Here is a 15,125-nt window from a genome sequence, read left to right as displayed (position 1 = left end):
ATACCAACATTGCAACACCTAAAGACACTGCTCAGAAGTTGTGTGTCAAGACTTATAAGACTAACGGGTAGGGATATGGACTTGTAATCAAAAGGTTGATCCTGGCAGGAATTTAAGATGTGGGATCCATCTTCGATACCCTGAAGCGATGACAACTGCTCTTGGTCTATGCCCACTATGTGTGTGCTCTCACTTCTTACTCAAAATCTGTGTGTGCACTTGGATGGGTTAAAAGCAGGGAAACAATTTCTAGTATGGGTAAAACCATACTTGACTAAGCTCACTTTACGAATAGTTTCTTACACATCACATCCGATTAGATTTTTGACTCTTGTAGTCTGTGAAATAAATTGTGTAGCATAGTAATGTGGTACATGTGGTAACCTGAAAATAATTGCAAACCTCAGGGTGCTTTCACACCTAGACTATTGTTTTGGAACATGTCTCGTTTGCCCAGTTTTCATGGTTCGTTTGGTATATGTGAATCTAGCAAACGCGCTCAGATCCGCGCCAAATCGATCGGTCCGAGATCGCCTGAATGAGGTGGTCTCGGCTCAATTGAAACAAACTCTGGAGCGGATCGATTGTATTGAGAGAACGATACGATCCAAGCCCGGTTATATCACAGTCTTTTATGGATATGCAATAGGCATACGTCTATATAAAGAGAGAATTATGAGTAGGGCGGGATTCATTCCAGACATCTTAGTCTCCCGGAAGTTCCAGGACTCTGTCAAACACCACCAAACCACCACCTCCCCTGACAGCTGAGTGGGACTCTGCAAAGTAAACCGTGAAACTCTGACCTATTTGAGGAGAGTTTACTCACACATGACTTGTTTTAGCTATTTTTGCTGTGTGAAAGCGAATCACACCAAGAGCAAAGAGCAACAATTGAACAATTTTAATCCTTGTTTCGGAACAAATGAATCGATTCACAGGTGTGAAAGCACCCTCAGAATGTCCATCAGCCAATTAGAATCAACATTCAACAAACCTGTATACAGTAAGTAGCAAGTGCATCAATTTCACATACTTCCCTACTATATATGTGAAAAACAGTATGCAAGTTGAGCGTGTTCAAATTCATAGGTTGCATCCAAAGGAAAGCTCTACAATGTGCCTTTTGGATGCAGCATTCTAAAGTAAAAAGCAAAGCCAAATTCTGCTTTATTCCTGTCCGTTGAGATACCTTCTTCTAATCCAATTTCAGGACAGCATAGATGTGTCCTTCACTACCTTTAATATCTCACAATCTTATGCATTCTATTTCTTAAATTTGAGCTATAAAATTATTCGACATCTAAAAGTGCTGTTATAATGTCGATTTGTGTGTAAACATAAGGTTTTGTTTAATGTTTTCTACTTTTGATGGCATTTCTACCAAGAAGTTATTATTGTATTAAAAAAATATTTCCTTAATGATCACCAAAGCGCTCTCTAATTTGCTGTATGTAATTTTATTGTTATGCTGTGTGCCTTCAAGCAATAAAACGTTAGAGCAGTGATGCAACAAGTTAGCAGCTAAAACTAGACGTAGCCATAGTATTCAAAAAACCGTAGCCAAGAAGTACCCAGACGACTTACAACTTCTGGTGAGATTCTGAAGGGCTTTTTTAATGGACACTTTACTAACCCATGAGGCCACACAAAATAATTGATGAATAGAAGTGATGGTTTGCAAGTGGTACTCACTGCAGAGCAACACTAGCCCTCACCTGCACGTGATGTCTCTGAGGGTAGGAGTTAGGGGCATTGTAGGTGACAATAATAAAACACAGTATAGACATTAATAAAACACAGCAGGTTCATGTAAGGGGTAGGTTTAGGATTGTGGTATTGTAGACGTAAATAAAACACAATAGGTTATTCTAAAGCTGCAGTTCACACTGGACTTTTCTCCTTATAGACTTCCATTCATACAAACACAAATGCATCAGACTGGAACGCAAGCTCGTGGTACAGTTTTGCAGTTCGCTGCGTTGCAAAGTTCAAGCTTGGTGAACTCTGACCTTTGAAATAACATCACTTGAGTGCGTGAGACCAATGAGGATATAAACTTTAAAATTTTAAATATGGACCAATCGTTTGCTTTTTTAAATGTCTTTTTAAAAAATCTTCTTGTTTAATCCCACCCCTTTTTGCAGCGCTGTACTACAGAATTACGCAAGCTCAAACTCTAGTGTGACCGCAGCTTTAGGCAAATGTCCCAAACTCAATTCCTGGAGGGAGCAGCTCTGCATAATTTAGTTTCAACTACCTCCAACTCACACCTGCTTAGTCTGTAGTAGTTTTAATCACCTTGATTAGTTGTATCAGCTGTGTTTGATTAGGGTTGGAGCAAAACTGTGCAGAGCAGCGGTTCTCCAGGGATCGAGTTTGAGACCAAGGAGTAAGTTTAGGGTTGTGGTAAGTGTAGACATTAATAAAAACACAACAGGTTACTTTTAAGGGATAGGTTTAAGGTGGTGGTAGGTAAGACATAATTAAAAAAGACAATAGGTTACTCTAACGGTAGGGTTACGATTGTGGTAGATGTTAAAAAAACAATACAATTTGTACTCCATGTCCTATTGAGGGGGGAACTGGAGCTCCCAAGGTTTGTCTAAACCGGTTTGTCTGACTCACTGGTGGCAGATGGACAGGAATTAATGCTGACTCATAAATTCAGTCAGTGACTAGACAAACTAGACAGTGATTTATTGACCTAGTTGCCAATAGCCTACACACAAACACACATGCTCACTTTGACGATCAATACAGTCCTATTTACCTAAGTGTTCAAGCATATATACTTACCTTAATTTGGGTAATGAACTGCAATACTGCATGCTCACTCACTTAAAACTAATAAATCAGGTCATTATTTCAATAACATGGCGTTTTTTGTGGTTCAGAAAATATATTATTGAGATAGTTATAAATATATATCCTACATTTTCTTAAAAAGTTTTAGTACAGGCTATTTTCTATGGCATTATGACTTTAAAGTACATAGTTTAATGCTATTATTATCATTATAGTAAGTTTGACTTTTGATGCGTTTTGTTTCTTATATGACAGAAATGGTTTCCATATTTTCCATTCGTGTTCCTTCTTTACCAGGCCCTTAATTTTTTGCAATCATGTCACAGAAAAAAGATCAAACTAATATTGATGTTTATTAAATTGCATAAGACACCATCATTGCATAAATGTAAAATGTATCAAAATGTATCAGTGAATTTGTGATCAAAATGTTTACATTTTCTTTTTATTACTGTACATGGAATAAGACGTAAATAATAGTAGGGATATTCTGTTAATGAGTGTTGGAGAAACAGATGTGCTCGATTGATTCTTGAGGAGAAATCAATACAGGTTTACTATACGAGAAGTTGCCAAGGTTACAAAACAAAGTAGTAAATTTACTGTAAGAAAACTAAACTTGCCGTTTAAATGTAATTTTTCTGTTATTTTATGATACTTTATTATCTAGATTAAGCACAAAATGTGCCTCTCACTCCCAAGTTTGATCACCTCAGGCAGAATTACATTTAATTGTATATGTTCTGTGTCGGTTCTGTGAAGCTATTAATTATTAATCAGATTATTAATCAGACAATGTGTTGAACAAAATGCATATTTACAAAAAAGAGGAAGAAAAGAAGGTGTATTGCAATCTTGGAGGCCAGTTTTACCTCTCACGTGATTTCGCTCTCATATGAGGAAGCATTTAGAGTAATGAATGAATGAACGTGGTGGATGTTTAGTCACTACTTCTGTTTAGTCACTACACTAACTACTTTGTGTTGACATTGATGTTACTTCATTTTATCTAAAAATAAATAATAACTCAATATATTTTAAGATGCTATACACTGAACGTGTTTTATGATGTAAACACTAGAGAGTATTACTTGTCACAATGGTACTAAAAAACTAGCTCGTGCCTCATGCAGCCACAGACATTACTCATTCCACGCACAGCATTGTGCAGCATTAGATTCCTTCAGCTTGACACCGATATCATTTGGCCTAGATCAAAATTAAGTGTCACCAAATAATGAGGTAAAATGAAAAGTGAGCTGTTTGTACTAAAGAATAAAGCCACTATGTGAATATAAGACCTCATGACGGTCACACTTCAAGTTCCAGAACAAAAGCCTCAAACTGAACCTTGAAACTTTTTAATTTAATGTTTTTTCCTTGGATAAAGCTACTGTTATTGTTAAAGCACCAGTTATCCACCACAGATCAAATTGTCACATTATTGCATAGTCATAGATTTCTTTAATTAAAAAAGCATGATATGCATTGAGAAGATATTGAAATGTAGGCTATTGAGTATTTTTAAATGAATCATTTAAAACTAACAAATAGGGCAAATCAAGTCAGCCAAATAGGAACTTCAGAATTCAGCCAAAACGTCTTAAAGCATGGTTTAAAGGTACACCTTTAAAAATAGGTTATATTTTTGCAGGTTATATTTAAATTGGGGGTGGGAATTGCTTGATGACGTCATTAGACGTTATGGTTGCAGTTTGAGTAGGCTCCGCCTATTTGCCTAATTCCCCCACACAGGTGATGGACGCTATTTAATGAATGAGCTCTAGTAACATCTTTTCAAGCAGTCGTCACCGCTCCTCGTCTGGTGGGTAAGTTAATAACACTTTCCTTTTGATTTAGATGTTATTCATGTCAGCTTTCTAAAGCACTACCATGTGTTCTCCGGTTTTGTAAGAAAAACCCTATCAAAGTAATTCGATAGAACTATGTCAATAGTGTACGCACGTGATTAGAGTTCATGGAAGAAGTGTAACTTCACGCAGCTTACTCCATTTCATACGAATAAGCTGTTTTTAAAACATATAATACTAGTATATTACAACCAATAGAGGTTTCTGCAGTTTAATTAAATGTTCCTAATACTGTTATTTCTATTATTAAGTCGGCAGTGTTGGTTCAGATTTGAATATCCTCGTCAACATCATGTCGGTGTCTTTAATTTAAATTCTATACCAGAGCTTGGCTTCAATAGCAGTCTAATGTCAAAATTAAGGCCTACATGCCTTAACAGCGCATAAACGGCATCAGACCCTTTAGTTCATACAAAAGGCTAATTGAATAATTGATGTAAACCTGTCTTCCCTCTCCCTCCTGATCGTCATCAGTCAGCCAATGCCAAAAGGCCAGTCTGCTCAAAGATATTAGATCTCTCGCTTTCCCTCTCTGTAATGAAGGGGCCCCTGGGGTCAGCAGGTGTCCATGCATTAGCTTACTACAAGCTTGTAGAAATTGAGAGAGGGTATACGCACTTAGAAAATTGTTATTATGTTTGTGCATTATTTCATTTAGTGAACAAAAATGCATTTAAATGGAGCATATAATTGACTAATGCCTGCACAGAAAAGAAAGTGGATTTTTAAACTTGGTATTTAAACAAAGAAAACAAAACCTTTTTGACAAATTTTTTAAATACAATTGTACTAATTTTAAATGTATTTTTAGTTTTTAAAAAAAATTGTACATGCATTTATTTTTAAAATTTATTCTGTTGATGTTTGATTTGACTTGTATTTAATTATTTATCTTGCAGATAATATTTTCTAACATGGTTTCAAAACTGGAAAATGCAATGGAAGGCCTGATTAAAGTCTTCCACACATACTCCTCCAAAGAGGGAGACAAGTACAAGCTAAGCAAATCTGAGCTTAAAAGCTTGCTTCAAGGGGAACTCAGTGACTTTTTAGCCGTAGGTTTCAATCTCCACAATTATCATTTAATGTCTGATCTGCATTTTGCACATTTGAAGTAATATCTGTGTCCTGCTGTAGGCAAGTAAAGACCCCATGGTGGTGGAGAAGATCATGTCTGATCTGGATGAGAACCGGGATGGAGAGGTGGACTTTCAGGAGTTTGTTGTGCTGGTGGCTGCTCTCACTGTGGCATGCAATGAGTTTTTTGTAGAGAGCATGAAGAATTAAACTTTCATGTGTTACTTCATTTGAAGGAAAATGTTTTCTAAATGTTATTCATCCATTTAATACACTGCAGAGAGAGAGAGTGTGTGTGTGTGTGTGTGTGGGAAAGTACAGTGGTATATGAACTGTCAAGTGTGCATTAGATTCACCCGTTTAAGAAATGCTGCTTTAATATTAATGATGTACATTTTGACAGAAGCAAAATAAAATGGTTAAAGAAAATAAAACAGTCTATTTATTTTCTTGACAAATATTTGTTCGTTTTGAAATTTTAATGGTTTAAATAACAGCAAAATTGGTTTTGAAAGTGTTTAATCAAAGTCCTATAAATTCTTATATAAATAAACATACTAAAATGTCCATATGGGGGTGTGTTGTCATAAGGTACATCTTTGTGACCTGTTTAGGCCTAATCAATATATATTTTTTAAATTTTTCACAAAGATACTGTCTCCATGACAGAGTGTGTAATTTAGACTGGACTTGCGTGATTTAACTTTTTTTTTTTTTTTTTTTTTTTTTTTCCTTGATGCATATTTTGATATTGCTTATTAAAAAAAAAAAAAAAATTTTTTTTATAAAAGTATTGTTGCTATTGAGGATTTCATTTGATTTTGTCGTAACAGTGCCATCTACAGGTTGAAGTTAGCCTTTCTTTATAACAATGTTGTATAGACACTCAGGTCCTTAAACGTTTTCATGAGGCCGAACACCAAACTTGATTGAGGGTTGTGGGTTAAAGGTAAATATACCAAAGCTGTAATGCATTAAAGTTGCCATGGATAATTTATAATATTTAAAAAAATAATAATAATAAAAAACATTGCTTTACATGGACTACTACTAAGTTTTTAAATGTTTATTGAATTCATAACTGTAAAAGCAATCCCATTCAAAACAGAGTGGATTTCAAAGCCGAATACACAAGTTTAGCTGCACCTGTTTTTGCCTTGATTTGTTCACTGATGTTTTCTGCATTGTTCTCTGTCTGTAGACAGAGTATTTACATTTTAGAAAATCAGATTTATTTACAAGATTTAATCAAAACATTTTAGTTTTTGTAGCACAGCAATAAAACAAATTTAAAAAGGTCATGTTATATCAGAAATGCCGATCTCAGTTAAAAGCATTCACCCCTAACCCTCACCATCACTTCTCTGATTGTATGGTGGGCCAACTCGCACAGGTTACCATGGGTCAACTTTGGCCCTAAGGCCCTAGTCTGGGCATCTCTGCACGATAACATTTACACTGAATAATCCTTCAATTATATATTAATTGTATTTTAGAGTGGAGGTGAAAAGTATTTTATTAGAGAAACAAGCTTGTACAATAACTCCTGACTGATAATGGGAAATTAAGCAATACAATTTGTCTGTCATTAATCTTTAAATGTCAAAACTACTGAAACCACATATTCAGACGAGCAACAATTTAAACTATCAAGACTAATAAGTCAAATCATGCATGAAGGGGGAAAGATAACTGAACAATGAGCCAGTAATGGATCTCTCTGGAAAATCAGACCTCTAATTTCACATCCTAAATTTCTTGTAGTTTGTGTAGGGGTTCATTCGAGGGCAATTCCTTCATAATACGTTGCTGTATAGTTTATGTGGTTTTGAGATCAGCTTCGTGTTTCTTCAGACTTGACGGCCACCAGAACCAGGTTTCGTGGAGAAAAAGCAGCATCAAAGAGCGGGATGAGCTTACTCTGAAAACCTAGTGATGAAAATGCAAAGACAAGTGATGAATATATCATTCCTGTTAATGGTTATGATGATTAAATTGTCCCTGTTATGCTTTTAAATAAATAAATAAATGCACCTTAAACAGCTATCGTGAAATGTATGGTCAATAATAACACAGTTAAGGATTATATTTTTAAATATGCAAATGTAAGAAAAATAATACATTCTACTCCACATACCTCTTTCCTGCAGAAAAATTATTCTGTCCAGTAACACTAGAGTCTCCACCACCGGTGCCAGCAGAAGAACCAGGCTGAAATACGCCACTACTTTACCCTGCTGGGCAAGCATTGCATCCACACAGACAGGATCAAATGGGAGATCAGCAGGTAAACCCACCCGTGGCAGTGCCAGACGAGCATACCTGCCATAAAACAGCAGGAAAGAGTTTATTGCGGCAGTCTAAAATTACAGATATAGTGTGTGTGGGGGATTTTTATGTGTTATTTCCAGTTTATGGAAAAGTTTTTTGGATAATGACAGTGATTGTACTTAAAAAATGCAATTTTGCAAAATCACATTTATGTAGTTTATGCTTAAATATTATTAGTATTGTATCAAAAACTTGCACTTTGAAAGCTGTTTTCAACTTTGTATTTTAGGCCCCCAAATCTAAATCTCACACAGTCAAAAAACCTCAAGTTGTAGGATCTCATTCGTCATTATTCTAGATCAGTCGAGACGCCAACTTTTTGGTGAAAAAGTGTAGCAAGTCTTGGTTTGTGCTTACATTATCCCTTTAACTTTCATCTTAACTTTTTGGTTTACCGTTTAAAACTCCAAATTGCTTAGAGAATTGGCCAAAAAAAAGTTGTTAAGCCTGGCTCACGCTGTGCAATTTTTTATAATCTTAAACAATTGTAACATGTCAGATTGCCCGAACATGACTGCTATGTCCCACTGTAAGACCTTAATTGTCATAATGTCAGACTGAACGACAATCAAGATGTGCCAAACATGGACTCGCAAGAAAACTCGCCCCGAGTTTGACATCATCCATCTGTGACAGGTTCACTATCTCATGTTCTGAGCTTTTACCTTACACCAAACATAAACAAACTGTAGCGGTAATTTAGCCTCCGTAGACCATTTTGAGGGATGTAAACAAAAACAATGGCCCCAATGTATTCCCTATTTTACATTTTTAATTTCTATAGCTTCCAACAATCCAAAATGAGCCACATACTGATAAACAACGTTAAAATAGCTGTTTTAACATTAAGTTATGATGGAATTGCCTCTTGTTACAGTTATGAAATAGTTTGAAAAACAGCAGGAAATGTTCATGGGCCAATGACATGATCACATTGAAATGATCTATAATAAAACCTGGAAAAAAAACTTTCAGTTCCCTGTGCTGGTTGGTAAATGCCGTGCTAATTTCGTCATCAGATTTCGTCACTCCTATTGTGTCCTGGTTTGATGCTCAGCTGAACACACTACAGGAAAGAGTCTGAAATCTCTTGACTCTGCCAGAACTTCATCGCAGGGAAAATTTGATCACACCGGCTATTAAGCAGCTGTTGGTGAACATGTCAAAACTAATCATCAAAGACCACAGATTATAGTCCTAAATTATTAGAATCTTTTAGTACTTTTCCAAACTTGTCTCCGATGGCCAAATCGTGGCTGAAATCGCACAGTGTGAGCAGTGATTTAGAGTGGAAGTTGAAAAGTTAATTGCATTATAAGATTCTGTGCTAATCCTAATGTCACTTTAGATCAAGGGTGCCCAAACTTTTTTTTGTTTGAAGAGCCAAAAACCAAATATCATTGAAATCCGTGGACCGAAGACAAATATACCTCTCCTAACTATTTTACATAAAAGTTGCCATGAGTAATTTTCTAATAAATTTCATAATATTGAAAAATAGAAAACATTACTTTGAATCATATTAACTAATGCAGTATAACTTTGAATAAAAACAAACACATTTATAACTGCCTTTGCCTTGATTCGCTCATCAAAGTCTCTGCATTGTACGCTATTCGTAATTTATACCATTTAAATTGAAACATTTCATTTCAGTTTGCTTTTTTGTAGCTGAACATTAAAACAAAAATATAATCTCTAAACCATCACTATGGCCTAACTTTGGCCCGCAGGCCCTAGTTTGGGCATCTCTGCTTTAGACAGTTAGGCCCAATCCAAATTCTACCCCTTAGCCCTTCCCTCTACCTCTACCCCTCGTTTTGCGCTGCATTCACAGGAAGGGGTATTGGTGTCCCAATTCTCTTTAGCATGAAGGCGTAGGGCTAAGGGGAAGGGCTAGATACCCCTCTGTGTGATGTCCTGAAGATAAATACCAAAAAAAAAACAAAGCAACTAGAATAACTACAGCAGTCGCCGTCGTCGATCTCATATAAAGCAAGAGATTGCGATGACATATGATGACGTGTGCAGGTGCAGTAGTGCTGTCCCATTTCTTAGGGGTAAATTTTAAAAGCCCTTCCATTCACATTCTGTTTCAAGGGGGAAGGGGAAGGGAAATAAAAAAAAAAATTGTGATTGGGCCTTTATATGACTGAAATCTGAATTTGATTAGTTTGTTCATGTCTACAAAATTAGTTTCTGAGGCCCTTTCTATTCTTGAAAAATATTCTTACTTACGAATGTGACAAAAAAATGTAACTAACTCTGAAAATGACAGCATGTGGGCTTTCTTCACGGTCTGAACTCCCGGTCTGCGGATATCAGGCCTGTGGGCTCTGATGATGTTTTCTAGGATGGCTCTATAGCAGTGTGTGCGCAATAATGTGCTCTCCTCTCTCAGCCGCTGGAGATACTCCTCTATTGCATGACATGCTCCTTCTCTGGCCTTATAGGACAGCTGGTGTCCCGTTAATCCACGGACCCAGTTGCTCATTGGATAACCAAATTCCGAACAAAAATCTGCCGTTGTGATGTCCGAGAAAAACGGTGGCTGGAAAACTCCAGGAGGGTTTGGGTTCTCCTTGGTGGAGATCTTCATATAACAGCAAGCAACAGATGTGATGACGTTAACATGAGGGCAGTTGGTGAAATGCCGTAAAAGTGTGGCGCTAAGATCTCCGCAGGCATGAAGACCTGTTAGGACAAAACTACCAGGATCACGTTTAGGAATGGGTATGGTTTTACAGGTAAGCATTTCGGTTGCTGTGCCTGATGGAAAAATGGACGTGTTTGTTTGAGAGGCAGTTTTTTGAGAGTGAAGTGTATTTTGTAAGTCCTCTGCTTTGGTTTGGCATGAAAGCGGCTCCAGATGCAGATCCTCCACTCGCTGTTTTTTTTCAGTGGTTGCTCCAATACTGTCACTTTCAGTTGCTGTCATACCGAGCTGCTGAATGAAGACGTCCCATGAAGCCTTTGGGTTCACCCAGCCCACCACGTGACGAGGAGGAGGTCCAGGTTCAGAACGCAGAACGTGAGCTTTTCCTGACTGCAACACAAGACAAATAAGTGTTACTGTTACATAGCTGTCAACATTGTCAAATTTTTTTGAGGGCACCAATGATGGAAATCATCTTTTGTAAGTTGTTTGGACAGAACTGCGTGTAGGTATAGTGTGTCCACAGTCATATTTGGGTGTTAGAAACACAATAAGTCTCTTTTTTTAAATTTCCTGAAAATAGGATCCAAATCTGAGTGCAGTTTCAATGTCCATCAAATTAATTGATAGCCTCGTATTAACATGACTACATAGTAATGCGTACAATCATATCAACAAGACAGACTGTGCACAAAGCACCTGGGATTAAAATATCTGTTGACCTCTCTGTGATCATCAATTATCATTGAATGTGATCAAGAATGAGTTTTACAAGTTTAAAACGTTTTTAAAACAGTGCATGTTTGTAATGAATTACAACGATTTTACTGTCTTTATCACCACACTGCATCAGGTTTATTTTGTACATTAACATAACGGATATCCATACAGCAGTGGATATTAACAGGTATCCTGTTACATTTGCATGCAAAAACATTAAGGCAGGGGTCACCAATCTCGGTCCTGGAAAGCCGGTGTCCCTGCAGGGTTTAGCTCCAACTTGCCTCAACACACCTGCCTGGATGATTCAAGTATACCTAGTAAGACCTTGATTAGCTTGTTCAGGTGTGTTTGATTAGGGTTGGAGCTAAAATCTGCAGGACACCGGCCCTCCAGGAACAAGTTTGGTGACCACTGCATTAAGGCATTAAGATTAAGGCACACTCTGACAGGCACGTGGGAATGGTGGGTGAAGAAAACTAACATTAAAGGCACAGGCAAAAAAAAAAACTGCTACATTGTGTTCAAAGCAGAAAATTCTAATGTTCTGAAAGGTAAAATAAATAACCTGATGAGTGTTTTGAGTTACAGACACATTCTGAAGACACAAAAGACTTGTCTTTAATATTAAAAAGTGGGTAATATGGGGCCCTTTAAGGTTTTAAAAATCTTGTTAACTTTATATTCACTATATTTAAATATAAAATACATTTTCTATAATTTCTCATTTTGATCCACTGTTTTGTTTGATTACAAAGGTTTCCCTACAAGAATCCACAGATCTATGATGAACAAATTTGATTACTTTTGTAACTTTTTCTGCTCATTTAAGACAAAATTATTTGTTTAAGACGCAATATAATAATATTAGTTTGCATATTATTAAGTGTATTAGTCTTTTTAAAAACACATGCAAATCCCAAAGCATCTACTTTCACTCCTCTTCAAATCACGTGTACAGAAGCTGATCTGAGAAAAGTGATACAGAGCGCCTCCGTCAGTAAGCACGTTACATGAATTGACATATTCAGAGGTTGCACAGGAAGGGTGATGATCCACCCATAGTTTTATAGAATTTTTTTTATATACATTTAACCATGGTTTCAAGCCAAACTAAAGCGAAAGCATAATTCACTTGAACAGCTCTTGCAATAATATCACAGTTGAGATAGTTGTTTTGACTCTAACTTTTTATAGAAAAATTAAAAATATGAGAAAATACTTCAATGATAGCGGGAAAGAATAGTAAAATACGAGAAAATCCCGGCACAAAATGGGAGGGTTTACAGGTATGAGGTACAGGTAAAAAAACTAGGTTTACTGTAGTTAAGACATAACATAAAACTAAATAATTTAATATAAAATCAATTATTAGGTTATAAAATTATAGAAAAGTTGTCAGTTTTTATAGATTTACTTGGTTTATCGGCCTCTCCAGGATTTTCAAAGTCAAAATTTTGAGAATTTTAAGATAAAAAAAGGAACATTTTTGTGTATTTTTTTTTCACAGCCAAACACAAGGATTGAGCAATAAAGGCCCTTAAGCTTTGAGAAAACCCGTCACAAAATCAGTAATTTTAGGCCTCAAATATTAAAGGAAATGTCCCTGAAAAATCCTGGGCAGACTGGATTTTTAAGTATGAATTTGAGATACATTTTGATATTTTTTTATTCTATAAAACAAACGTCTTGTCATTTAGGGCAATTGTACTTTTCAGAAAATGACAGGTGTTCAGAATAACAAATATTTTTATACATTACATTTTATACATTTAACAAACATATAAAACATTTGTTGTGATTAAAATTTTGATTTCAGAAGTTAAAACTGAACTGAAGTACTGTATTTAAATTAGAAAATTGAAAAAGTAGTCATGTTTTGTCATATGAAAAGATGGTTACAGTAACAGAATATTATGGACTATATAATTGAAAAGATGTTTGGACGTACACTTTGATTCTCCTTGGTGAGTGTCTGTAGCAGCTGTCTATCAAATTTGGTAGCCATGGAAACAAGGTTAGGATCAGCCTCGATTCCGGTGACATGCAGACCGAGTCCAAAAGACAGAAAGCGAGTCAAATGACCCTGCAGGAATGGGTACAATTAAAGTGGGTTAAATTTGCTTTAAATAACAAAATTGAACAAGATATTATTTACTGTACCTGTCCAGACCCAACATCAACCACACAGTTACAGTTAGCCTGATCACACAACTCCTTGACGAGCTAGAAAAAAAGTTTAAGAGGACAAACATTTATGATCTGAAGAGATCAAATTTAGAGTCTTACATGTATAGTAATTTACTTGTACCATGCCGAGTCGGCGGATTTCATGCTGCTTCTTTGGCTTGACATGTTTACGGAAAATGTGTCCTAACAAAGAGCTCTGACTGTGGTTGGACTGAAACTCCTCTGCTGCTACACCTGCGTTCTGCTGGTGCCCACCTGGAGTTGTACGTGGAAACGTCAGTGCATGTGCTGCTGTCCGCAGTGCCAGTAAAGACAGAGGCCAAACAGATGAGTAGCTGTGAAGAAAAAAATCAATTCAACAACTTTCAGCTAACATCCACAAACATGTTTTCTCAATACGCACAATTTTTCTGAATTAAACACATTTTGAACAGTTTCTCTTTTTGAGGCTGAACACAATAACTGTGGCGTAATGTAGTATAATAATAAACCCAATAGATGTAGAAAACTTTACAGCATTGGGTAGTTTGTTTATATTACTACAGTACATTACCACCCCAAATACAAAATTACCACAACAGATTAATTCATATTTTTAATGTAGTAAATTTAGTATGTGGGAACAGTCATCACAACAGTGGATGTCTTCAATTCGAACCCATAGTGTGTTTGTATTCTTATAGCAGTGTATTTCTATTTACCTCAAGCTTTTTATACAAGCAGATGCTCTTGATAGATTACAAAGTGAATTGTGGGCAACGTGCTGACTTTGTAACGTTATCTTAATTTAAGTCAAGGTGTTGTAAACAACCGGAGACAGAGAATAAACTCATTTTACCGCCTGTCCTTAATCTTGTCATCCAGCAGCAGATCAGCGATCATCGGGGGTGTAAGATCACCGAGGGCCTCCTGCCAGCTCACCGGCAGAGTCTCCCACAAGCTCTCGCTGAAGAACTCCTGAAACACCGAGATACACTTTCACATCTGCATCAATATTTGATCACGCGATAAACGTGATGATCAGCAGACAGAAACCCAGCGGCTTAAATTCACGGGATTATTCGTTTACTGTTACACTCTCACTAATAATAAAACATGCAGTTATGAAGCACAAGCAATAAAGAAGTTGTTCATTCATTACTATTATGTAGGAGTCTGATATGTGCCTGTAGGTTGACAGGAGCGATGTGAGCTTCTCGGCTAGTTCTTTCTGCTCTTGCTCTGAAAATGTCGCCACGAGCATTGTGTTCGTCAAAACTCCGGTTATTTAATTAAAGAATTTAGAAGGAACGTGGGAGGTTTGTGTGTTTACATCTGGTCACCCTAGCACGCGTGCTTGCAGTAGCGCCGCCTATCAATGATGTCAGACTCGTGAATGAATCAAAGAATTGAACTGATTCAAAAGTTAGGCGATTTGTTCACGAGTTGAATCATTGCTTATTAGATCAAATGTTGCTGTTTAGCTTTATTAA

General features: G+C 36.5%; 2 protein-coding genes across 5 annotated transcripts; one reads left to right on the top strand and one right to left on the bottom strand.

Moving 5' to 3' along the window:
• Window positions 1-4,529: 4,529 nt before the first annotated feature.
• s100a1 (S100 calcium binding protein A1) lies at window positions 4,530-6,190 on the top strand. Of its 2 annotated transcripts, none has more exons than NM_001089351.2 (3): window positions 4,530-4,637; window positions 5,579-5,734; window positions 5,817-6,185. In NM_001089351.2, the coding sequence occupies exons 2-3, from the start codon at window positions 5,594-5,596 to the stop codon at window positions 5,964-5,966; spliced, it is 291 nt and encodes a 96-aa protein (NP_001082820.1). In that variant the 5' UTR covers window positions 4,530-4,637; window positions 5,579-5,593; the 3' UTR covers window positions 5,967-6,185. The 2 variants fall into 2 exon arrangements, with proteins under 2 accessions (NP_001082820.1, XP_073781000.1); XM_073924899.1 differs by having other exon boundaries at window positions 4,606-4,633; window positions 5,817-6,190.
• Window positions 6,191-6,811: 621 nt separating this feature from the next.
• mettl25b (methyltransferase like 25B) lies at window positions 6,812-14,996 on the bottom strand. 3 transcript variants are annotated; one of them, NM_001089434.1, is made up of 8 exons: window positions 14,795-14,953; window positions 14,492-14,610; window positions 13,775-13,988; window positions 13,627-13,689; window positions 13,415-13,549; window positions 10,322-11,133; window positions 7,894-8,078; window positions 6,812-7,685 (listed from the first exon to the last, which is right to left on the bottom strand). In NM_001089434.1, the coding sequence occupies exons 1-8, from the start codon at window positions 14,894-14,896 to the stop codon at window positions 7,591-7,593; spliced, it is 1,725 nt and encodes a 574-aa protein (NP_001082903.1). In that variant the 5' UTR covers window positions 14,897-14,953; the 3' UTR covers window positions 6,812-7,590. The 3 variants fall into 3 exon arrangements, with proteins under 3 accessions (NP_001082903.1, XP_009290620.1, XP_073781438.1); XM_009292345.5 differs by having other exon boundaries at window positions 7,247-7,685; window positions 10,352-11,133; window positions 14,795-14,996; XM_073925337.1 differs by having other exon boundaries at window positions 7,247-7,685; window positions 10,352-11,133; window positions 14,820-14,996.
• Window positions 14,997-15,125: the final 129 nt, after the last annotated feature.

Source organism: Danio rerio, chromosome 16 (genome assembly GCF_049306965.1).
Source record: "Danio rerio strain Tuebingen ecotype United States chromosome 16, GRCz12tu, whole genome shotgun sequence".
Taxonomy (NCBI): Eukaryota; Metazoa; Chordata; class Actinopteri; order Cypriniformes; family Danionidae; genus Danio; species Danio rerio.
Note: the sequence above shows the minus strand (reverse complement) of the source record. Positions and strands in the feature narration are given on the sequence as shown.